Raw genomic sequence first — 26,823 nt, 5'->3', positions numbered from 1 at the left:
ATACATATATGCATGAATGCACATATACGCGCATACACACACAAAACCCCTCTCCACATTTTTTATAATAAAGTACTGTATGTCTCTACCTTCAGCTTTAATGCAAGGTAACTAGTGGTACCTACAAGTTATGCTGGTCTGTCTAACTTAATAGTATCCTAAATTTGCTACTCTTTGTTACAAGAATCTTCCTAAGACTTATATAACAACTAGTGAAGGGCTAGCAAAAATATTTACTACTACACTGTGGGCCTGGCTTATGCATTTTCCTTCAACATCTTTCAGTGCAAATTGGGTGTTTTGGGGTGGAGTTCCATTTTCACTACCCCACTGTGCCCCCCCCTCCAGGCAGTAGCCCACTTCTGACTACCGCCTTCTACCGCATGAATCCCAGCGGCTGATAAGGTCCCACAGATTTGGCCTTCTCCGGGTCCCGTCGACCAAACAATGTTGTTTGGCGGGCCCCAGGGGAAGAGTCTTCTCTGTGGCGGCCCCGGCCCTCTGGAATCAACTCCCCCCAGAGATTAGAACGGCCCCCACCCTCCTTGTCTTTCGCAAATTACTCAAGACCCACCTATATTGCCAGGCATGGGGGAACTAAGACATCCTCCCCCAGGCTTTTATATTTTATGTTTGGTATGTATGTGTTGTATGGTTTTAATTGCTGGGGTTTTATATATGTTTTATTTTTAATATTAGATTTGTTTCACTGTTATATTGTTTCTATTATTGTTGTGAACCTCCCCAAGTCTTTGGAGAGGGGCGGCATACAAATCTAATAAATAATAAATAATAATAAATAATAAGTACCAATAATTAAATAGATATGTGAACCTGTTCCTGGCTATTAAGGTGTAAATCTAGTTCATATAATACACTGAGCTATAAAGTTATCTTTGGTATTATCTAGTGAATTGTGTCAGCTTAACAAGTAGCAGTTTATTTGTAAAAACAGACCATGGCTCAATATAATGTTTTAATTCTTCTCTGTGAATTGAAGTGTATAGGATGTGAAAAAGAAGTATAGAGATAAAGGCTGTTAAACATTGTATCCTCCAGATTGCAATTTGGTTTGCAATGGTATTTGTGTGACTGAATCCATAGAATCCATTCTGCTGTTTTCATTTTAATATATTAGGTGATCTTATGTAATTGAGCGATCCGGCATTTTCAAGCTAGCTTGATAGATTTAATTGAAATGGCAAGACTAATAAAATAAGTTGCTACAAAATGATTTATTGTATTGTGTTTTGCCCATATAATGTACTTGCTTTCTCTTAACTTAACAGAATGAACTGGACCTTCTATATATCAGACATGCAAGGTTTTTCTTGTTTATGAGTGTGCAGGTTCTTAGCATGGATGTTTAAAATTCTGAAATTTCAAAATACGTTGTTGCTCGAAAGGATTTACATTTCTTGTTCTTACCTTATATACACACCTTATTACATCAATCAACATAGAATTCATTTAGGTTTTGAGTTATTGCACTATTTAAAAGCATCTAAAATGTAAAACTTTACATCATGACTACCGTATTTTCCGGCGTATAAGATGACTTTTTAACCCCTGAAAATCTTTTCCAAAGTGGGGGGTCATCTTATACGCCGGATATAGGACAGTGGTGCCGATATTTGCAATGGCTGGGAGGGGCGAGAACACCGCCTCCCAGCTGGGCGAGCCTGAGCGGAGCGCAGGCTCGCCCACACGCTGCCTTTGGCAGCACAAGCGTGCCTGTCCGGCCGGGGAAGAATCGCCCCGGCCGGACGTCAGTTTCAGCTGGGGGGGGGGGCGAGAACACCGCCTCCTAGCTGGGCGCGGCTGCGCAGAGTGCAGGATCGCCCACACGCAACATGTCTAGCCGCCGCCGTCGGTGCCTCAGTTCCGTAGCTCCGCCTCACAGCTGATCACCCTGCTGCCGCTGCTGAGAGAAAAAGAGAGGGAGAGAGGGGGGGAGAGAAAGAGATAGCAAGAGAGGGAGAGAGGGGGGGTTAGCAAGAGAGGGACAGAGAGAGGGGGGGTTAGCAAGAGAGGGACAGAGAGAAAGAGAGAGGGGGGATAGCAACAGAGGGAGAAAGAGAAGGAGAGAGAGAGAAAGAGAGAGGGAGAGGGGGGCAGAAAGAGAAAGAAAGAGATAGCAAGAGAGGGAAAGAGAGATGGAGAGAGGGGGAGAGAAAGAGATAGCAAGAGAGGGAGACAGGGGTTTAGCAAGAGAGGGACAGAGAGAAAGAGAGGGGGGATAGCAACAGAGGGAGAGAGAGAAAGAGAGAGGGAGAGAGGGGGGAAAGAAAGAGAGAAAGAGATAGCAAGAGAGGGAGAGAGAAAGAGAGGGAGAGGGGGGAAGAGAAAGAGATAGCAAGAGAGGGAGACGGGTTTAGCAAGAGAGGGATAGAGAGAAAGAGGGGGGGGATAGCAACAGAGGGAGAGAGAGAAAGAGAGAGGGAGAGAGGGGGGAAAGAAAGAGAGAAAGAGATAGCAAGAGAGGGAGAGAGAGAAAGAGAGAGGGGGATAGCAACAGAGGGAGAGAGAGAGAAAGAGAGAGGGAGAGGGGGGAAAGAAAGAGAGAAAGAGATAGCAAGAGAGGGAGAGAGAGAAAGAGAGGGGGGATAGCAACAGAGGGAGAGAGAGAGAAAGAGAGAGGGAGACAGGGGGAAAGAAAGAGAGAAAGAGATAGCAAGAGAGGGAGAGAGAAAGAGAGGGAGAGGGGGGAGAGAAAGAGATAGCAAGAGAGGGAGACAGGGGGTTAGCAAGAGAGGGACAGAGTGAAAGAGAGGGGGGATAGTAACAGAGGGAGAGAGAGAAAGAGAGAGGGAGAGAGGGGGGAAAGAAAGAGAGAAAGAGATAGCAAGAGAGGGAGAGAGAGAAAGAGAGAGGGAGAGAAAGAGATGGCAAGAGAGGGAGAGAGAGAGGGAGAGAGGGGAGACAGAAAGAGAGAAAGAGATAGTAAGAGAAGGAGAGAGAGGGGGAGAGAAAGAGAGAAAGCAAAAAAAAGAGAGAAAGAGAGATAGCAAGAGAGAAAGAGAGGGAGAGAGAGGGGGAGAGAGAAAGACTTTGATCATTTCCCCAGGTATTTTTGTACCTACTTGACCAACATTATTAGTGGTTGCAAAATTGAATGTATGAACTTGTTCATTTCAATAAAAAGAGCCAGGGAAATGATTGAATGTTAAACTGGATGCATTTATTTCTGCCTGTTTGTATTTGTTCTTATGTTTAACCATTGAAAATGTACTTTTCCTCCAAAAAGAATCATCTTTCCATATTTCTTAGGCAACATTTTAAAATAACTTTAAAAGCTGAGGTCATATTATTCACCCTGCTCTGTATCATAACACACTGCACAGTACTGAAAATTGGCAGGGTCACTAATTAAACCCGAGAAGTTAAAATCTGTTTAAGTGACATTGCAAGAGGATAAAGACAGAAAGTGCGGAAAGAGGAAAAAATGGATGGGCTGTTTGGATTGCCATATCATGATATCACATACAGATTCTCATTCCATAATAGATTCTCACATAGGTGTCAGCATGCTGCATGTTAGACTGAAAGATACCTACAGAATAGATGGTTTTACTCATGTGAATTCGACCCATACTAAGGAGTCACACTGAAATAAGATTCATGATCATGCAACTATAGATGAAATAACCAGCAGCCTGCTTCACTTCTCAGTTAACCTAAGGTAAATGAATTCCAATTGTTGTGTCACAATGGAACTAAATTAGTTATTAGAACGCTGCCGCGAGAGCCATCGTGGGGCTTCCCAGATTCGCCCACGTTTCCACAACACTCCGTGGCTGCATTGGCTGCCGATCAGTTTCCGGTCACAATTCAAAGTGTTGGTTATGACCTTTAAAGCCCTACATGGCAGTGGACCAGAGTACCTTCGGAACCACCTGCTACCGCACGAATCCCAGCGACCGATAAGGTCCCACAGAGTTGGACTTCTCCGGGTGCTGTTGACTAAACAATGTCATTTGGCGGACCCCAGGGGAAGAGCCGTCTCTGTGGCGGTCCTGGCCTTCTGGAATCAACTCCCCCCGGAGATTAGAACTGCCCCCACCCTTCTTGTCTTCCGTAAATTACTCAAGGCCCATCTATACCGCCAAGCATGGTGGAGTTGAGACACCTTTTCCCCCAGGTTTTTTATATTTTTATATTTATATTTGGTATGTATGTGCTGTTTGCTTTTTAGTATGATAGGGTTTTATATGCTTCTTTTAATATTAGATTTGTTTCGCATTAATATTGTTTTATTACTGTTGTGAGCCGCCCCGAGTCTTCGGAGAGGGGCGGCATACAAATCTAATAAATTGAATTGAATTGAATATTTGGACTAAAATTAAGTATTTGGGCTTAAATGGGTTGTTGATCAATTGTTCAACTGTTGAAACAGTTAACAATTGCCATCTTTAAAATAAGAGTTAAGGGTTGTAATATTTTAGGTCATCTGTAACAAAACATGAATGCTGGCAAATGTCAATGAAACATTGGCTCTATAAAAATTACAATTTACATAGCAGGAGTTAGGATGAGGGATGGATGTTCACTTCTGACTCTGGGGTGATTTTTTAATATCATTTCCCTTTCTATGTCAAACAAGGTTTTGCACAGAATAAACCATGTTTAAAGGCTGATCAGGACCAGAAGACTGTCCCCATAATGAAAGGTGAGAATGACCTTGGAAGGGGACAAAGACCTAAGGAACAATCAGATAAAAGGGAGAGAAGCCCACAACTGTGTAAAGGACTGAGCAAGATAAATTTCCACCTTAAATAATCAGGTGGTAAAAAGAGCTGAGTGGAGACTTATATCTTCTGATTTGCAGGATTCTGATAACATAGCCTTATAATAAAATGGAATTAGTTCATCTTGTTGGATTTCATGCTTGGTTTATACGAGAGGTTGACAGTTCCTGGCAATTTTTTTGTTCTTTCTCTTGAGCTGCTCTCCTCATTAAGCCCCAGTTCCAAATGTTCAACAGAGATCTTCCTTGAAAAGGGCATTATAGTGACATGAAGGAAGTAGAGTGGTTCATTTAAATGTTTTTAAGCCAAATATGTGTACTCAGCCTTTTGCTTTTATTTTGTCAAAACTTTCAGAAAAGATTGTTCTAAAGTTTTGCTTATTTTTTTTAGAGTTATAATTTTGGGGCAATGATGAAAAGAGAGGCAAAGAGTTGGGTGTAGTTAGCAGATTAACATCTTCCAGTATTGTGGACAGTTAAAATATAATTCCAGCATGCTAAAAATAAAGGTGGTTTTCTTCTTTTGTGTCTCAAAGTTCAATAGTGTATGTAATTTAAAGATTAAAACTAGGATTTGTTTCATTTAAGCCTTGGATTCTGGCAGGAGCTCTTTCTTGAAAGTTGCAAGGTTGATGTTGGAGTTGAACTAATGGAGTTCCTTTGGCAATCCTAATTATTGTTTGTTTGTTTGTTTGTTTGTTTGTTTATTTATTTATTTATTTATTATGTTGCTCATTCAACAAACTCAGAGCGACTAACAGCAGTCTTAAATACAATATAGTAATAATGAAACAATTAAAATGCAACAATAAAATCAACAATGCGATAAAAAACAGCAATATCATGCATATTATAATCAAGACCATGCATATTATAATCAATCTAATTCCAGGCCTGCCGGAAAAGTCAGATCTTAATGGCTTTTTGGAAGACCAGTAGGGAGGAGATAGTGCGGATCTCAGGGGACAGTTGATTCCACAAGGTCAAAGCCACCACAGAAAAGGCTCTTCCCGGAGGTCCTGCCAAGATACAATGTTTGGTGGATGGGACCTGGAAAATGCTGACTCTGTGGGCTCTTACTGGACAAAGCGAGGTATGAGGTGCGAAGTATGATCATGACACATCAGGACAGTAATGGACTGGTTTTGTTTAATTTTAGAAAATTGCTTATGTGAACCATGATTGTGTTAGTGGACACAAATCCAAAGTTAAAGTTAGAAGAATAAAAAGGATAGCTTGTATGGTGGAGCTGCAAAAAAGTGGGTCCACACCTGTGAGGAACTGGACCTATAACAGCACTAAACCAGGAGTGGGTTATAACTTACTTGACTGCTGGTTCGCTTCTTCCGCGTTGTATGGCTGCGCCTCATGTGCCCACCCAAAAAAGCTGAAAACAAGATGGCGTTGCATGTGCAGTGGCGTAAAGTCGGCTTCTGCACATGCTCAGAAGGAAAAAAAATTCAAAATAAAGGCAGCTCTGACCAAACCAGTTCCTTGATATCACCATAATGTCAGCAGCGGGTCACTACCAGTTCATGCAAAATGGTCCGAATTGGGAGGAATCAATGAGTTGACCTTTCTTGATTGACATTAACAGTTTGTAATCTAATTTTCTTCTTAAAATGCTCTTTATTTGAGATTATTATTTGTACCAATATCTCAGCATTAGTTACTAATTTTGTTAGAATTGTGCATAATTATGTTTGTTCTTCCCTTCAGTTCTATTTTTCTCAGTATATCACATAATGAAAAATACATGACTGAACAGCTATCGGTTTTTATGTTCCTTCTAGTCCTTTTTAATAGCAGAGTTGTTCAGGAACAGAAGTGATATGGGGCATGTGAACAAGTGTGCGGTTAAGTCTCATGAATTTTAATATGTTCTTTTTTAGCATATTGCTCTGCTGTGATAAAGGGTTCCAAAGTTTTCCAGGCATAACATACAGCCATTTATAAAACTAATTATGATAATGCTTTGAACTTAAACAGGTATACTGCTGTGAAAGTAAATGGAATGGGCAGCTATTCCTTAATATTCACAATGACATAGCTAATGGCAGCTAAAGCGTAGCCATCAAAGTTCACAATCTTTGCTCCTGAAGTGTTTTCTATGCCACATCTTCAGCTAGTCTTATAAATCTACAAAGTGCACTCTGCTTAAATTCTGTTTTGGCCTCAGTGGATTTTGACTTAGGGCAGCGCTAGACAGATCAATTTTTAATTTAACTTGGATGTGCAAATGGACATAACTAAAACCTAACAAAGTCTTGTGTGGAAGATGTGAAATTGAGAAATGGTGGTGGTGTTAATTCACCTTTCTCTTTCCCACTGCTCCCACCTCAGTTTCTCTTTCCAAATTACTTTTTAAAGCTACTTACCCTCTACTATTTCAAAGTTTGATTCTTCCAGAAGTTAACAGGATAATTGGTAGCAGACAAGGAAGTGATTGAATTCTCTCTTCTCCTTAACATTTCTTTCCTCCAAATTGAACCTAAGCCACTCACTCGCAAGCAAAGTTGCCACTGCTTTTTTGTTACAAATTGTGATTAATTCCCCCATAGTGCTAAGCCACATTTTGTTTAGTATCAGTTATATAATCATGGCTTCTTTAAGTGCATTGAATATCAGGGTTAGAGGTAGGATATTACTAATGAACACTGTATGATGTTTAGGGTATGTTCAAGGCCATCTCTGAGTAGTTCCATGAGAGACTCAGCCTACTCAGTCATCTTTTTCTAGCAAAAAACATTTACTTTTCAAACATCTCTTTTTTTCTGGTAGGTTTTATACAATGAAGGAACTTGAAAAGTTGACTTTGGTCATTTTCTGAGTATATACTATTTTAAAATCACGTATTTTTATTTGTACCAATATCTCAGCATTAGTTACTGATTTTGTTAGAATTGTGGATAATTATGTTTGTTCTTCCCTTCAGTTCTATTTTTCTCAGTATATCACATAATGAATAATATCAAATTATTTTAATTTGTTTCTTCCCTTTAATTATCTTTAGCAAATACAGTTGGAACAACTTGCAATTTGCACATAGCAACTTTATTGCTTTGTGATATGGTAATTGAATGAAACATTATATCATTGCAACTATGCTATAGTTTTACTTCAGTTTTCCTTTTCTTTACAGTATCAGGATACAGGCTCAAATTTTGGGCTCAATGAATTGGGTGAGCCCTAAAGCAGCAGACGTTTCTAGAACTTAACTCACAAGGGAGCTGCATAAAATGGCCAATATTTTATCCCTTTTCTTCATCCCTTGCCCTTTGGAATGCTTACCCCAGAGTGGGATAATTAGCAGGAAGAGAAATGATATGTTCATTTATATTCATTGGAGAGAAAGGGATTACAAGAGAATAAGCAGGCACACAAATGAACAATACACATTGAAAAAATGCATTAGCACCACTTGTTTGCCTACAGCACTGATGGCTGGAGCCAGGAGCTGTTTAGGAAGTACGCAAAAGCCTTTAGTGTGAAATTGAGTATAGGGCTTTGTCAATTTCAGGCAACACTATTAACTGGTCAAAACTGGTCACTGCTGAACTTGATAATGTGCAATTATCATATTTTAGGGACCCACTGCTGGAAAAAAGTTGCTCAGGATGAGATTGCTTCTTAAGGCAATGCTGGGGCAGAAAGAAAATATGATCCAGGCACAGGACAACAGAAACTGACTGACTGTAATCAATATAATAATCTCATATTATATTGGGTCATTAACTATTCTGCAGAATAATGTATACATTTTTGCTTTTGGAAATGGCATTAGAATTGATATACAGTGATACCTTGTCTTACAAACTTAATTGGTTCCAGGACAAGGTTCTTAAGGTGAAAGGTTTGTAAGACGAAACAATGTTTCCATAGAAATCAATGGAAAAGCGATTAATGCGTGCAAGCCCAAAATTCACCCCTTTTGCCAGCCAAAGTGCCCGTTTTTGCGCTGCTGGGATTCCCCTGAGATTCCCCTCCATGGGAACCCCCACCTCTGGACTTCTGTGTTTTTGCAATGCTGCAGGGGAATCCCAGCAGGGGAATCCCAGCATCGCAAAAACAAGTGCTTCGCTGTCAACATAAGTCCGGAGGTGGGGTTTCCCATGGAGAGGAGCCTCAGGGGAATCCCAGCAGCGCAAAAACGGGTGCTTCGCTGGAAATGGAAGTCCAGAAGTGGGTCATCCCAGCGGTGGCGGTGGGTTTGTAAGATGAAAATAGTTTGTAAGAAGAGGCAAAAAAATCTTAAACCCCGGGTTTGTATCTCGAAAAGTTTGTATGACGAGGCGTTTGTAAGATGAGGTATCACTCTATTAGTTTTGTTAACTGATGGCAATGTAAATATTCCATTTCACTATTATAAATGAAAGATAATGATCTCAATATTGTATTCAAGATTTTTTTTAATGGATTACACATAGTAACAAAAGAAATCTTGATTTTAGCAGAGGGAAGATGCATAAAATCTCATTCAAGCAGAAAATGCTTTTTTGCATATATTAAGTTATAAACTTGGTGTTTTCAGAGCACAAAATTAAAAGAGATTATATCCAAATGTCAAATCAACATTTGTGCTTGGTTTATTGGAGTAGCTAGTAACAACACTGTCATCCATACTTGCTGTTGGTTGCATGAAGAAGCCAAGTTCATTTCCAAGAACACCCTATTGCAATCTGAGCTCAAAGAATTATGGATGATTAAAGTACCCACTTTTATTGATGACTATTTACATTTACACAATTATCTAAATGTATATGAATTTATGAATAATGCAATGTCGAACAGATTGAAACATGCATTTAAAGTTCTTGCTAGATAGCTTAAAGCAGTGTTTATCAGCCTTAGCCGTTTCCAGATGTGTGAACTTCCATTCCCAGAATTCTCATCAATGACCATATTGGCTATGGAATTCTGGGAATGAAAGGTTGGGAAATATTGCCTTTTAGGGAAGAAAAACAGAAAATGAACCCTTTTGTTATTTATTTATTTATTTATTTTATTTATTTATTTATTAGATTTGTATGCCGCCCCTCTCCGAAGACTCGGGGCTGCTCACAACAACAGAAACAATACAAATCCAAAATTAAAACAATTTAAAATCCATTAATATAATAGCAATCATACATCTCATACAAACCATACATAAAGCGGAAATGGCCCAGGAGAATCAATTTCCCCATGCCTGACGACAGAAGTGAGTTTTAAGGAGTTTACGAAAAGCAAGGAGGGTGGGGGCAGTCTTAATCTCCAGGGGGAGTTGATTCGGGAGGGTTGGGGCCACCAGAGAGAAGGCTTTTTTCCTGGGTCCTGCCAGACAATGTTGTTTCGTTGACGGGACCCGGAGAAGGCCAACTCTACCTAACCGGTTGCTGGGATTCGTGCAGCAGAAGGAGATATTCTGGTCCGATGCCATGAAGGGCATTTGTTTAAGATCATTTAGAGTTTATTTTGATTTTTTTGGTGGTGTTCATTTGAATTTTAGATATCTGTTAACAAAGGATAGTACTGGCTGAGAATGCACATAATCTGGAAATGTTCTGGCCAGGGGCAAAATAGAGCTTGTACCAAGCAGCAGATGTTATTTGAAGAATAACTTCTCTTCTTTATGCAGCATTGTGCAAAATATAGAAAATGTTTCAATATTATATTACATGTGCACTCACGGAAAAATATACATTCCAAGTACGCCAATCAAGCCAGAGAACACAGAGACCCTTACTAGGAAAAAAATGACCCTGAGATAGATCTAAAATCCATATAGTAAAACTGATCTATTTATTCACTATCCAACTACTCTCAATAATAAATCTAGAAGTAAAGAAAATACTGCATGTAGCAATACAATGTGTTCAGTGAAAAGATCCATTGCATTTTTTTAAATGAATAAAACTTTTCGTTAACCTTATTTTTTTAGTTGAATTACAATTTAATTTACAGCAGTTTTAACGTTTTGCAAAAATGTGAATGGGAAAGAAGTAATGAAGTTCCATTGCATGAAAACTCAGTTTCCTTCATTTAGTTCGGCATTCATTTTTGTTCATTGGAGTTGGTGGTCACTGAGTCACTGCCACTAATGAAAATGTTCTCTTTAATCTATACCTTGAAACATTTCAAATTTTAGAATATATGTGCGGTTTACAGCAAATTAAAATTGAGGAATGAAAAAGAATGTAAACATAATAGTAGCAAAGTAATGGAGCAGTAGAATAAGCAATGAAAAAGACAAAAATGAGAAATACAGTAATGTGAGAGTAAAAGATGGACAGGTAGGGTAGGACAACAGAAAGCGAGGTGGGAGATGGAGTTTGCTATCAGTCTAGTGTGGTACCTCCCTATTGAGTCTTCAGGCTAAGTACCAAAGTCAGATCTTCAGACTCTTATGAAAAGATAGAAGGATGAAGGCAGATCTCATCTTGGGTAAGATGTTCCAAAGGGCAGGTACTATGGATATTGATAGTCCTGATATAGGTAGATATAACCTGCAACATTAGCTTATTAGTATCATTTTTGTCACTTAAAGGTACTGTATATGTATATATGTATTCTTAAATGATCTTTTAGAGGTTATATCATAATTTTCCTTAGTATTTAGGGGAAACAATTCAAAAGATAGATCAGATTAAATTGTGATCTACAGTAGATACTCTAATCCAGGTGTGTCCAACCTTTTGGAATAAAACAGAAGAGAACAGAATTTTATTGGCTAGGTATGATTGGACACACGAGGAATTTGTCTTGGTGCATATGCTCAAAGTGTACATAAAATAAAAGTTCATCAAGAATCATAAGGTACAACACTTAATGATAATCTGAGCATAAATAAGCAATCAAATCTTACTAGGAACCGGTCAATATCAATTTTAAGGATACAAGCAACAAGGTTTAAGTCATACAGTCATTTGTGGGAGGAGATGGGTGATGGGAACGATAAGCATCATTTTGAAGGTAGTAGTAAAAGCAGTTTGTGTCCATGATGTGTGGTGTCTGTAAATATTTTTACAGCCCTCTTTTTGACTCGTGCAGTATACAAGTCCTCAATGGAAGGAGGTTGGTAGCTATAGTTTCTTTTCTGCAGTTCTAATTATCTTCTTAAATCGGTGTCAATCTTGTTGGATTACAGAACCAAACCAGACAGTTATAGAGGTGCAGATGACAGACTCAATGATTCCTCTGTAGACCTGTATCAATTGTCTTGGGTTGCATAAATAAGAGTGTGTGTGTGTGTGTGTGTGTATGACACAATAATAACTGTCCATGGCCATATAGGGCCTGTGGGCCATGGACTGGACATACCTGCTCCAGTCCATTCCATTTCATTACCCAAGTGAGTGAGAGTTAGTTTGGTATAGTGGTTAAGGTATCAGGCTAGAAACCATGACCCTGTAAGTTCTAGGCCTTCCTTATGTACAAAGTCATTTGGGTGATCTTGGACCAGTTCCGTTTTCTCAGCCCTAGGAAAGACTAATGACACACCACTTGTGAAAAAATCTTTCCAAGAAAGTAGCAGTCCAGTTGTCAACACAATAGAAAAATTTATACAACTGCTTAACTACATGGATTATAAATATATTTTTAAGAAATTTATACGGTCGCCTCGTTTTAAGAAATGATTCTGTGTGGCTCACATATTCTAACTAAAGGAATTCCTTGCAAGATTTTTAAGAGTCAGTCAAATTTATTGAATGGCTAAAATGCAGATTAGGGAATAATATACAATTATTATATTAGTAATGTCAGCTTCCAGTCATTGATTCCCACTCAACCTGTAGCCCAATGACATTTATTAGTGGGACATTTTTTTTGAAAATTTTCAATAAATCTTGATTGAATGCTAATTTTGGATAGTGTTCAAAATTACTGAACCAATGCAGTTGCCACTATTGGGAAATTACATTAAATTAAAATATAAATTGGTCTTGTGCCTGTACATACATCCATTATCTTCAGTTTAAATCTTCAATTAATTGTAGTTCTCCATTTTGTCCAAACATGACCTGAGACTTGGGTTGTTCTGAATTGGGAAACCATTACTTCAAAATTTGGTTAAAAACGAAATAAGAAAGGGAGACACAGAGACATAACCCATAAAGATTTTAACATAATATCTATCTATCTATCTATCTATCTATCTATCTATCTATCTATCTATCTATCTATCTATCTATCTATCTATCTATCTATTTATCTATCTATTTGATTTTTATGCCGACCTTCTCCTTAGACTCAGGGCAGCTTACAAAATGTTAGCAATAGCACTTTTTAACAGAGCCAGCATATTGCACCCACAATCCGGGTCCTCATTTTACCCACCTTGGAAGGATGGAAGGCTGAGTCAACCATGAGCCGGTGATGAGATTTGAACCACTGACCTGTAGATCACTGTAGTCAGCTTCAGTGGCCTGCAGGACAGCACTCTAGCTGCTGCGCCACCCCAGCTCTTATGTTAGAAGAGTTAGAAGATGTTTCCATGGAAATTTGTAATTGAATATTTCAGGACAAAATTTAGAATCATCGGCTTGTTTGACTTGTGGCATGTTTGCTTTGAGAATAAACTTTACTTACACCTGTCATGCCTTTGATGTGATACCCAAATTTGGTTGGTCTGCAAAGATAGCCACAGCTTTCCTTGTTCTGAAGAGGTAGATATAAAACACAATTGTCACAATAAGGCAGTATTTGGAGTAGTTGAGAGAATCTATCTGAAATGGAAAACCCACTGAGACAATAATGGAAGATTCCATACGATAATTAATGGGAATGATATAGATCAGTGATGGTGAATCTTTTTTTCCTTGGATGCCAAACAAAAGGTGGGCATGCACTATCACGCATGCACAAGTGCCTACACCTGTAATTCAATGCCTGGGGAGAGTGAAAACAGCTTCCTCCACCCCTTGTAGTCTTTTGGAGGCTAGAAATGGCCTGTTTCTCAAATTCTGGTGGGCCCAGTAGGCTTGTATTTTGCCCTCTCCAGGCTCCAAAGGCTTCCCTGGAATTGGGGGAGAATAAAAGTGCCCTCTCCCATCCCCCCCAGAGGTTCTCTGGAAGCCAAAAACGCCCTCCCAGAACCTCCTTACGAGCCAAAAATCAGCTAGCCAACACACATATCCACGTTGGAGTTGAGCTAGGGCAACAGCTCGCATGCCAGCAGATATGGCTCCATGTGCCACCTGTGCCATAGGTTCACCATCACTCATCTAGATAAAGGATGTTGAAATTTATTTATTTATTTATTTATTTATTTATTTATTTATTTATTTATTTATTTATTTATTTATTTATTTATTTATTTATTTATTTATTTATTTATTTATTTATTTATTTATTTATTTATTTATTTATTTATTTATTTATTTATTTATTTATTTATTTATTTATTTATTTATTTATTTATTTATTTGATTTGTATGCCTCCCCTCTCCGAAGACTTGGGGAGGCTCACAACAATAATAAAAACAATATTCTAGCGAAAACAAATTTTATATTTTAAAAAAATCCACGAATTTATAAGTCCATAAATGAAACACAGGAATTCTTTAATTTACAGCCAAAATTGAGTTCCCAATCTGTTTTTTAAATGCAAAATTTGTTAAGCTAGCTTTGTCCCATTTGTTAAGTGAATCACTGCAGTTGTTAAATTAGTAACACGGTTATTAATTTAAGTGAATCTGATTTCCCCCTTGACTTTGCTTGTCAGAAGGTTGCAGAAAGTGATCACATGACCCCAGGATCCCAGTCATATATGTGAGTCAGTTGTCAAGCATCTGAATGTAAATTATATGACCATGGATATGCTATAATGGTCATAATTGTGAAAAATTGTTATAAGTAGTGTTGGGCAAACAGAACCTGCACAATTTGGGTCTGTACCGAATTTTGTGGTGTTCGGCATGCCAAAACCGAACCCAAATTGTTTTAAAAAATTCGTGCTTCGGTTTGGCGTTCGTGCCGAACACCGTGAAAGCCACCGCCTGGCTGTCATCTGCTAAGAAGAGGAGGAACCGGGCAATGGTGGTGGCGGAGGAAGGCAAACACCGGGGAGCTGTCAGCTGGTTGGGAGGCTGGGAGGGAGGCACAAAAGGAGCTGGGGAATCCCACGAAGAGATTCTGGGGGTGGAGCTTTGACATCACGTATACCGGTAGGTTGCTAAGGACGGCAAGGTGATCACTTCCTGGATTCCAACCTGCCAGTATACGTGACATCAAAGCTCCGCCCCTGGAATCCTTTCGTGGGATTCCCCAGCTCCTTCAAAGGGAGGTCTTTTCATGTAAAAAAAATATATTTTTACGAAAAAGGACGCCGCAGCAGCGCTGCAAGCAAAGGGAGGTCCTTTCACGTAAAAATAAAAATAAATAAAAATAAAAATCTGTTAAAATTAAAAACGATGGGATTCCGTGGGCGGAGCTTTGGCGCCACAGACTGTTCGCGTTCGGGTTCGGCTGAACTTTGCGTGAAGTTCATCCGAACTTGCCAAACCCGAACACCATTGGATTCGCCCATCACTAGTTATAAGCAGGAATGGGCTACTGCCCGGATGGGGGGCAACGTAGTGGGGTAGTGAAAATGGAGCTCCACCCCAGAGCACCCAATTTGCACTGAAAGATGTTGAAAGAAAATGCAGGACATCCTGCATAAGCCACACCCACAGAGTGGTAGTAAAAATATTGGTAGCCCTTCACTGGTTATAAGTCACTGTTTTCAGTGCCATTGTAACTTTGAACAGTCATTAAACAAACTGTTGTATATCGAGGATTACCTGTATATTATTTAAGCACCTGTACCCAAGTTCAATTATTGGAAAAGAAGCTCTTTTAGTTTTTCTTCATTGTAAAAGGATTTAAACAAACTTGAAATGGTCTTTTCAGTGTTGGAAGTGGAAGAGGAATGATTAGGAAATCCTGGACCTTAAATTCTGTCTAATGCACATTTTGCTTGTTGTTGTAGGTGTGGTTACAAAAATACGGCTATCTTCCATCCGCTGACTCCAGAATGTCCGTGTTGCGCACTGCAGAGACAATGAAATCTGCTATAGCTGCCATGCAGCAGTTCTATGGCATTAACATGACAGGAAAAGTGGACAGGAACACAATCGAGTAAGTCAATTTTATTGTGATGCTCTTCCTTTTTGAAATTCCTGAAATATATGTGGAAAATATATTGAAAGTCCGAGTCTTCGGAGTGGGGGCAGCATACAAATCTAATAAATAAATAAAAATTAGAAGCATTGTGGTGGCTTGCTATCTAAATCCTATCTCGGCAGTTTTGAATAGTCTGGGATTTAGAATTTTCTTTTCATCATGCCAAGTGGTGAGAAGTGATCTAAGGTGCAATTAAAGCCTCTATAAAAGTCAATTTCTACAAGAAGGGGGGGGAGAAGAACCATGAAAAATGGACCTGAACAGTCATGACATTTTTATCCCAATGTGAGTATTAAATCAAAATTCACAAAAGAAGCTGAGGAGGGAGATAATAATCAGATGTCCTTCCGTGGCTCAGGACAAAGTTAACACACACTTGAGGCCAGCCAGATCATGATCAAGAGTGTGAAGAGTACAATTATCAAGCTGTGTATAGACTTTAAATGAATCGGTGGTGGAAAAAAGGATAAACCCTAATTCCAAACTCAGTAACCTATCTTTTTCTTTTTTCTGGTACCTATCAGTAACTGTGACCCAGTTGGCTTTCTCCCCACCGCCTCCCATCCCCAATTGTCTCACAAATAGTCTTTCCTATGCTAGTAACCATATATAACATCATGCTCAGCTAAAAAAGGTCACTAGATTACATCTGTTTTAGAGATGTTCAGAAGCAGCAGTAGAATAGATGATTATGCATAAACAGTAATGGGCTGCTGCCCCGTGGGGTGGGAACACAGTGAGGGTAGTAGGTTTATGCACTATTTGTTGAATACTTAATAGTGTTTTTATTGTCCTTCCTTTTCTAGTACCTTAGTAGGATCCTTAATTACTTTTAAAATAGAAAATAATTAAATCATATGTTTTTACTCATAAAAGCTTTAATCGTTTTAATCATTATCTAGAACTGAACTTTTATAGCAATTAAAGAAAATTGAGCTACTTGCCTAATCTGTTATCATACCGAACCTTGTAGGTTCAGTTCAAAACCTTAAAATGTTACTGTGCCCCTCAACAAATAATGCTGTCTATCATTTGTCCTTTTTGTGGCTATTAAAATAATGTGATTTAATCAACTGAAAACAAGTCCAAGCACCTATTTGAAAACTTATCTTCGTCGGTAAGCCACTCCCACCCAGTCACATGACCTCAGAGCCATCCCCAGTCACATGACTGTCAAGCCACTCCCACCTGGTCACATGGCCATCAAAATAATGCCACGCCCACAGAGTGGCAGCCCATTACTGTGTATAAGATATTAGAATGTGCTGAGATGTAAATTCTCATGTTAGAAATGAAAGGCGAGGAAGAAACAGAATTTTATGAGGTGTGGAATTGGTGGTATAATTGGTTAGAACAGAGAAACAAAAATGTATAGAAATAAAAGTAAATAACTGTAAGAGACATATGATACAGTACTGTTAAAATGTTTATTGTTGGGTACATTGGAAAAATGGGAATTTTTTAAAAAAAAGAATTGGGGATGATATATAAGGCAATTTTTTTACCAACTAGAGTCATTAACTGAGATGGGACATTGCAGAAATTGAATAAATAAAGAAATGAATAAATTGGTCCTATAGTTTATATTGGGAACTAGGCAGGTGTTATTGGAAAACATCTAGTTATTATTCCATCCCCACTATCCAGTCAGTGCTGAAGAAGATTGTTGGATGAGAAATGAAATGTCTTCAGAGAAAAACCAGAAAGTCCAGTTGCCTCTTGAAAAAGCACCTTTGGTACAACCATGACCTGGATTGCTGAGAATCTCTATAGACATGTAGTTTTTTGTTGAAACAGTGCAAAATCTATTCAATTCTGTACATGAGGACTATATATAATTCCCCAGCCTCATTTCTCTATAAGAAAAATAAGGAAACCTAAAACAGGTTTGCAAGCTCCTCCCTTGACACCGAGGGTTTCCACATTAGGTCAATGGTTGTAAGGGCCAATCAAGTGCGCACACGCACACACACAGAGAGAGAGAGAGAGAGAGAGAGAGAGAGAGAAATGAAACATGACATTCAAACATTTTAGTCCCAGCTGAATCATGGTTCGATTGGTATGTATAAGTGTATGATTGCATTGTTAAGTCTAGGGTTTTTATTGTTATTAATACTGTATTAATATTAATAATTGTTCTGCCTGGCTAGCTGGCCACACAACAAAGCAGTGCACAAACACACACACACACACACAGAGGCTTGCAAAAGGCATAGTTCTATTTCTGTACAAAATTGGCTTAAAGCCACAGCAACTGCAAAATAATGTTGGTTTACAACCCAAAGATCAGGGTTAACGCCTCAAGCCAGCAACAAAAGTCTCACAAGCTTGCTTCTGCCAATTACTCACTTGGCTGAGTTTCAGAGTTCCAAAGTGTTTGAAAGTAAATGCTAAACCAGGACGCTTCAATGTCTCTGTTTCCCTCAATTCCGAACAATCATTTCCCATACCGCCTTTTTCAAGCCCTTCCCTTTTTAAGCCTGCTGAAGCTTCCTTGATTGCTGACAGCTGTGCGTTAGAATCTCCGTCTGTGACTGTGCACCTGCTCCTGGCGTCCCATCATTCTGCGCACCCTGACATTGAGGATGGGATCATCCATCACCTCTTCCCCATCTGACTCAGATGAGGCTCTGACTGGAGATTCTACAGGCTCTGTAGGAACCTCTGCCTCTCCGGCATCTTCCACGTCCACCTCTCCTTCCCCATCACTGTTGGACTCCTCTGTAAGCGAAACAGGTCATAAGAACATAAGAAGAGCCATGCTGAATCAGGCCAAAGCCCATCGAGTCCAGCATTCTGTGTCACACAGTGGCCCACCAATTGTCAATGGGGATCTTGAGCAGAAAGAGAAGGCAAGACCCTCCCTTTCCCCTGACCCCTAACAAATAGTACTCAAGGGAATCCTGCCTGCCTCAACCAACATAGAGGTGGCACATGGACATCCATTTCAATACCCACCAAAACACTTGACGCCGATACACGTCTTTTTTGATCCGACGGACCCGGCTCCTCTGAGTCAAAATCAGTGACCAGAAGAGCCAACCACAACATTAATGGGATTTTATTGTTTAATATTTGACTTTAATTTTTATATTGCTTTATTGTTGTAAGCCACCCTGAGTCCCATGGGATTGGGCGGCACATAAGTAAATAAATAAATGTATAAATACATGAATAAACCAGTCCCAAGCAGTCTACTCTTTAACCCAGACTTTTGCTTCATTCCATTCAATCTGTTGCTTTATCTTTAAAAAAATCTTTGTTCTTCTTTTTCTTTGTTTTTATTGTGGTGAGCGGTTCAGAGTCATTAAGAATCAGGTGGCATACAAGTTTAATTTACGAATTTCGTTGCATGGGTATACTGTGTATATACATACAATGACAATAAACTATTTATTATTATTTAATAATAATAATAATGAGGCAAATGTCTCCCATTCCTGATCCTATCTCAGGATTGATTTCTTTTTATTTATTTCTCTGATTTGTTTCTTTACTTTTTTAGTCTCCCAATTGTCAGAATTTTGTTACATGTTTTTAGAAGTGTAGACATGTTGCTGTTTCCTCTGTTATTTAAAAGCGTGTTGAGCAAAACATAAATAAATACAAATAATAGACTGAATTCATTAGAGTATAAATATCTGAACAATGGATACTGGAATAATGCCACATTTGGAAGCCAGATGCATTGGATTTGGTGGGATCATTTTTAAGACACCTTTAGGGCTAGGTATGTAATAGGATTGTGCAAAGTACAGTGGTACCTCAAGATACGAACCCCTCGTCTTACGAACAACCCGTGATACGAACCCGGGGTTCAGAAAATTTTGGCCTCTTCTTACGAACGTTTTTCGTCTTACGAACGCCAAACCCGAACTTCCGGGTTCGGCATTCCGGAGGCTGCTGGGAAGCCCCGCAGCCCGGCTGTCACCTTTTAAAACAGCCGGGGGGCTTCCCAGCAGCCTCCCGAAGCTGAACCCGGAAGTTCGGGTTTGGCGTTCGGGAGGCTGCTGGGAAGCCACCCGGCTGTTTTAAAAGGTGACAGCCGGGCTGCGGGGCTTCTCGGCGGCGGCGGCAGCAGGTTGGTAAGACGGAAAACGTTCAGGAGGCCGCTTTGGGTTTTTGGCTGGGAGGGAAGGCAGGAGGTCCGGCGCTGGGGAAGGGAGTCAGGAAGGTCCTCCTGCTCCCCCCTCAGTGAAAAACACAAAGACGGTCTGCTGCCGCATGACAGGCAGGGCGGAGCAGCATGGAGCAGACCGCCTTTGTATTTTTGGCTTGGGGGGGGAAGCAGGAGGCGCAGGATCGGGCGGGCGGCGGGCGAGGCGTGACCGAACGGGCCCGGCTCAGGCTAGGACGGGGTGGGCAGCGGCTGGGCGCGGCGGCGAGGGTGCGTCCGACTGCTTGGCTTCCCTCGCCGCCGCAGGCAACGTGCGTTGCGAACTTTCGGGCCGGCCAGGCTCAGTGGATCAAGCCGTGCCTCCTGGGCTTTCCGTCACTGAGCCGGCGAGGCTCAGTGATGGGAGGCGCGGCTTGATCCACTCAGCGGCCCGGAAAATTGCAGCTCGTGTTGCCTGCGGCGGCGAGTGAGGCCAAACCGAGAGCAGCATCACCGCGGCTCCTGGCTCGGTTTTCCCCGCAGCCGCAGGCAACACGGGCTGTGATTTTCCGGGCCGGCGAGGCTGTGACAGGAGGCGCGGCTTGATCAGGGAGGCGCGGCTTGATCCGCTGAGCGGCCCGGAAAATCGCAGCCCGTGTTGCCTGCGGCGGGGAGGGAGGCCAAGCCGAGAGCAGCATCACCGCGGCTCCTGGCTTGGTTTCCCTCGCAGCCGCAGGCAACACGGGCTGCGATTTTCCGGGCCGGCAAGGCTGTGACGGGAGGCGCGGCTTGATCCGCTGAGCGGCCCGGAAAATCGCAGCCCGTGTTGCCTGTGGCGGGGAGGGAGGCCAAGCCGAGAGCAGCATCACTGCGGCTCCTGGCTCGATTTCCCTCGCAGCCGCAGGCAACACGGGCTGCGATTTTCCGGGCCGGCGAGGCTGTGACAGGAGGCGCGGCTTGATCCGCTGAGCGGCCCGGAAAATCACAGCCCGTGTTGCCTGCGGCGGGGAGGGAGGCCAAGCCGAGAGCAGCATCACAGCGGCTCCTGGCTCGGTTTCCCTCGCAGCCGCAGGCAACACGGGCTCCGATTTTCCGGGCCGGCGAGGCTGTGACGGGAGGCGCGGCTTGATCCGCTGAGCGGCCCGGAAAATCGCAGCCCGTGTTGCCTGCGGCGGGGAGGCCAAGCCGAGAGCAGCATCACTGCGGCTCCTGGCTCGGTTTCCCTCGCAGCCGCAGGCAACACGGGCTGCGATTTTCCAGGCCGGCGAGGCTGTGACAGGAGGCGCGGCTTGATCCGGAAGGCGCGGCTTGATCTGCTGAGCAGCCCGGAAAATCGCAGCCCATGTTGCCTGCGGCGGGGAGGGAGGCCAAGCCGAGAGCAGCATCACCGCAGCTCCTGGCTCGGTTTCCCTCGATGCCGCAGGCAACACGGGCTGCGATTTTCCGGGGCGGCGAGGCTCAGTGATGGGAGGCGCGGCTTGATCCACTCAGTGGATCAAGCCACGCCTCCCGGGCCTTCCGTCACTGAGCCTGGCCGGCCTGGAAAATCGCAGCCCGTTTTGCCTGCGGCGGCGAGGGAGGCCAAGCCGAGAGCAGCATCACCGCGGCTCCTGGCTTGGTTTCCCTCGCAGCCGCAGGCAACACGGGCTGCGATTTTCCGGGCCGGCGAGGCTGTGACGGGAGGCGCGGCTTGATCCGCTGAGTGGCCCGGAAAATCGCAGCCCGTGTTGCCTGCGGCGGGGAGGGAGGCCAAGCCGAGAGCAGCATCACCGCGGCTCCTGGCTTGGTTTCCCTCGCAGCCGCAGGCAACACGGGCTGCGATTTTCCGGGCCGGCAAGGCTGTGACGGGAGGCGCGGCTTGATCCGCTGAGCGGCCCGGAAAATCGCAGCCCGTGTTGCCTGCGGCGGGGAGGGAGGCCAAGCCGAGAGCAGCATCACCGCGGCTCCTGGCTCGATTTCCCTCGCAGCCGCAGGCAACACGGGCTGCGATTTTCCGGGCTGGCGAGGCTCAGTGACAGGAGGCGCGGCTTGATCCGCTGAGCCTGGCCGGCCCGGAAAATCACAGCCCGTGTTGCCTGCGGCGGCGAGGGAGGCCAAGCCGAGAGCAGCATCACCGCGGCTCCTGGCTCGGTTTCCCTCGACGCCGCAGGCAACACGGGTTGCGATTTTCCGGGCCGGCGAGGCTCAGTGACGGAAGGCCCGGGAGGTGCGGCTTGATCCAGGAGGCGCGGCTTGATCTGCTAAGCCTAGCCACCTTCCCCAAGGAGCCTCCCAACCGCAGAGGAGGCAGGGAGAACTTTGCACCACTTCGGAGCCCAGCGCAGCGCATCGTTGGGAAAACCTTCAAGGAGATAGTGGCAGCAGGAAAGAAACGGGCTCCGAAGCGGCGCAAAGTTATCCTGCCTCTCCACCTCCTACCCCTGCGGCCGCCTTCCCAAAGGAGCCTTCTGGCTGCCCAGGGGGCGGGGTTAGCTTTGTGCCGGGGGAGCGGGGGCTGCCACCCGAGCGCTCTTGCCCAGCGGGAGGCGAAGCACTGGGGTGGGGGGGGGGCTGTCGGGACACCTCCTACCCCAGCACTTTGAATCCCGCCAGCCAAGAGGACTCGGGCAGAAGCTTCTGCCAGACACAGGCGATGAGGGGGAAGCTTCTGCCCGAGTGCTCTTGGCCGGCGGGATTCAAAGTGCTGGGATGGGGGTGTCACGACAGTCCCCATCCCAGCACTTTGAATCCAGCAGCTTCTGATGAAGACGGGCGGTGGGCGGGGCGAGCTGCCACAGCCCCTGGCTTCCGCGCCGCCCGTCTTCATCAGAAGCTGCTGGATTCAAAGTGCTGGGATGGGGACTGTCGGGACACCCCCATCCCAGCACTTTGAATCGTGCCGCTTCTGCTGGATACGGGCGGTGGGCGGGGCGAGCTGCCACAGCCCCTGGCTTCCGCGCCGCCCGTCTTCATCAGAAGCTGCTGGATTCAAAGTGCTGGGATGGGGACTGTCGGGAAACCCCCATCCCAGCACTTTGAATCCTGCCGCTTCTGCTGGATACGGGCGGTGGGCGGGGCGAGCTGCCACAGCCCCTGGCTTCCGCGCCGCCCGTCTTCATCAGAAGCTGCTGGATTCAAAGTGCTGGGATGGGGACTGTCGGGACACCCCCATCCCAGCACTTTGAATCCTGCCGCTTCTGCTGGATACGGGCGGTGGGCGGGGCGAGCTGCCACAGCCCGTGGCTTCCGCGCCGCCCGTCTTCATCAGAAGCGGCGGGATTCAAAGTGCTGGGGTGGGGGCCTGTCGGGACAAGCCGCGCACAAAGGCCGAGGCAAGGCTGAGCAGGCTGCGAGCGCTCTGCCAGGCGGCCAAGAAGCATTCAGGGCGAAGTGACTTCGCCCTGAATGCTTCTTGGCCGCCTGGCAGAGCGCTCGCAGCCAGCGGGCGGCGGCGGGGGGGGGGGAAACCTCGCGGGGAAGCCGGGCAAGAGCGATCTTCTGCCGGCCATGGGCGAGCGGCGGGGAGTCGCCAATGGCCGGCAGAAGATCGCTCTTGCTGACCTGATGCCTCGCGGTGAAGCCGGGCAAGAGCGATCTTCTGCCGGCCATGGGCGACTCCCCGCCGCTCGCCCATGGCGGGCAGAAGATCGCTCTTGCCCGGCTTCCCCGCGAGGCAGCAGGTCAGCATCCTGGGCGGGCGAGCGGCGGGGAAGCCGGCGGCTGTGGCAGCTGCTGCCCCCCCACCTCCCCGGCTGTTTTAAAAGGTGACAGCCGGGCGGCAGCGGTTTTTTGGGGGGTTTTTTTTTGTTGTTGCACGGATTAATAGACTTTACATTGTTTCCTATGGGAAACAATGTTTCGTCTTACGAACCTTTCGTCTTACGAACCTCCTCCTTGCACCAATTAAGTTCGTATCATGAGGTATTACTGTATTTGGAAAGAATGCTTGTAAAGCACCTTAGGATGAATGATGCAGCCTTCTTGAAAAGTTAAAATATCTGGATTCTTTGGAAAGCTTATAAGGCAGCCTTAAGTGTTGCTTCTGGCTGTAGTGAGAACATGCACAATTCATTTGTCGGTGGTCCCAGTGGTATTACTATCTTTGTCTTTGTTTCTAGGCCCAAGTCTGATGTGTGTAACTTTTAGTGATTTTATGGGATGTTATTCATGTATCTCTGAGGATTCATGTTTTTCCTTTCATATTATGTATTTTTTTTAAAAATTATAAGTTGTCCAAAATCTTTTTGTAGTAAAGCAGTTTCAAAATATAATAAACAAATGTTCAAGCAGCTGGGTGCACTCTTGTAAGCAGCTGTATTAACTTTTGCTAGTATTCTTTGCAAAGAATGACTTTTGAATGCTTTGTTCAACCTTGATGTCAAGTATCAAAACGGTGGTTAATTTTGCATATTGCATCTTATAGGAGAAAATGAAACATACACTGTTTTTTCAATCTAATTTTAATTCATTCAAGGACAAATTGTAGCACCAGATCATCAGATAATTTCAGCTGCTATTTATTTGTTTTTTGTTTGTTTATTTGTTTGTTTGTTTGTTTGACTTATATACCGCCCCTTTCCATGGACTCTGGACTGCTTACAACATTTCAATAAAAAATACAATATATAAAACATTTCTAAGCCAATTAATAGAACAGTTAATTTAAAATTCTCTTAAAACTAATCATTTAAAATCGAACAATCACATGCATACTATCACATCCAACACATTTATTTGTTTTGTTTTATGTGAATGATTGTTGGAACTTACTTTCTGAATTAATTTTTAGAAAATTTTTATAAGGCTGAAATGGTGAACACTAAACGATAAAATAAAACCAGGAAACGATATTTGTGCTTAAGATCTATTTTGACAATCACTTAACAGAGATATAGACCACACTTTATTTTCATCAGAATAATATTTCTCAATTTTCTCACACGGTTTGATTATAGTACTTTAACTCAAAGATCAATGCTATCTTTCTCAGCACATTTATAACTTCCTTTGTTGTCTTATTGTAGCTAATTTTCTGTTGGTGAAAAAGATAGCTTCTCCCAGATGCCACTAATTTAATATTTAAAAGCATCTAACACTCAAAATTGCCTTCTTTTGTCAAATATTTATTTGCATTAGCTTAGCTATTTTAGTTATTAAATAATGAAATACCTTAGTAGACACTATACCAGGGCTTTCAAACTCAGCCCTGGTCTAGTGTCTACTAAGCACTAGTAAGTAGGCCAACCCACAGGGCAAAAGCGTCATATGCTGGCCACATCCATGCTTGATTTAGCGAATGGGAAAAAAGTTCCGATGCATCATGTGATGCTGCTGAGACACCATGAGTTTAACATCCCTGCACTAGTCCTATTTGAAGGATTTTTGATTTTAAAGGCAGGTAATGCTTGTGTATGGATTATCTAAAGTCTAGAATCCCAATCTAATTTCTTTCCATAAAGACCTGTTTCTCATAGTGCAATAATGTATGACCAAATGGATTAATTTGATTTTTGTTCCATATCTGAAGTTGGAAATTTAGAAGAATATTTTCTTTTAGAAAAAGTAAAGTAAATTATTTTCAGTTTCTAGATTCCCATCAATGAAGGTGATGCTGACGGGAGGTCACCAAAGTAGAGGAATCCAGGAATTTCCCCATTATTTTTTAATTTCTATACCATAAATCTTCAGGAAATATATGTTTACGTCAACTTGATGGTACAGTACTTCCTTTTTTTAAAAAATGGCTTGAATGCCAACAAAACAAAACAAAAAAAGAAGGCCCTACACAGAGTTCCACAAAGTAGGAGAAAGTATTAAATATTCCGGATAATATTCTGCTCCTCCCATTAGTTTGTAATTGCAATGGAATATGAAGTACTTATTTCTTAAATAATGTGATATCAGTATACGTGTTTCTACATAGAAATTGACCTCCTATTTCATTATATACTTGAATGTTTAAAATATGATTGTGTCAGTATATAAATAGAAATTAAAGAATGTCAATCAGGTATTACTATTAGGTGTTCTGCCAAGCTCTCTGGTCGAATCCTCCCGAAAATTCACAGATACAAATTTCAGACACACACACACATTTGAAAATTCAAAACAATGTTCTTTATACCGAAAATTCAAATAAACTAAGCCCTCTTTTTGTATAGCAAAGAGCACTCGTCTCCAAACAAACTGGTAATTTGCACAAGTCCCTTATCAGTTCAGTGATACTTAGCTTGTAGCTGTGAGGCAATTCACAGTCCTTCTTTCACAAAGTGAAACACACTTTGCCCTGGTTTAGTTGCAAAGTGGGGAAAAATCAGCACACAAAAGGTCAAAGTCAGTAAAGCAGTCACGAAACACAACGATCAGATAATCCTCTACAATGGCCAAACCCACAGGCTGCTATTTATAGCAGCCTCACTAATTACCACAGCCCCACCCAACCACAGGTGGCCTCATTTTCTTTGATAATAATCTCTCAGTTGTTGCTGCCTATGCATCGCTCTCCGCATGCGTGGCTGTATCATTAACTCTTGTTCCGAATCCAAGGAGGAGCTAGATAATTGATCTCCTTCTGAGCTGTCTGCCACACTCTCCTCCTCCCTGTCACTCATGTCTTCTTGGTCAGAGGAGCCTTCATCAGCAGATTCCACCGGGAGCAAAACAGGCCTGCGGCATGTGAATGTCTCCCCTACATCCATAGTCCTTGGGGCAGGAGCTGGGCCAGAGCTAACCACAACAATTAGGATATAAACACAAATGATATTGCCAAGCAGTTCTACTTGACTACTTGTGTAAAATGTAAACTATCTACTCCAGAATTTATGCCAAATGGCATAGATAGGATTTTCACATTCAC

General features: G+C 42.8%; 1 protein-coding gene across 1 annotated transcript in view; it reads left to right on the top strand.

Annotated features, from left to right (window-relative positions):
• MMP16 (matrix metallopeptidase 16) overlaps window positions 1-26,823 on the top strand; it is a 182,202-nt gene that overhangs the window by 45,387 nt on the left and 109,992 nt on the right. Inside the window, exon 2 of the mRNA XM_070748012.1 lies at window positions 15,699-15,847. Coding sequence (XP_070604113.1) covers window positions 15,699-15,847 — 149 coding nt within the window. The remainder of the gene's footprint in view (window positions 1-15,698; window positions 15,848-26,823) is intronic.

This window comes from Erythrolamprus reginae, chromosome 3, assembly GCF_031021105.1.
Source record: "Erythrolamprus reginae isolate rEryReg1 chromosome 3, rEryReg1.hap1, whole genome shotgun sequence".
Taxonomy (NCBI): Eukaryota; Metazoa; Chordata; class Lepidosauria; order Squamata; family Dipsadidae; genus Erythrolamprus; species Erythrolamprus reginae.
The sequence above is the reverse complement of the archived record's forward strand: the minus strand, read 5'-3'. Positions and strand labels throughout refer to the sequence as shown.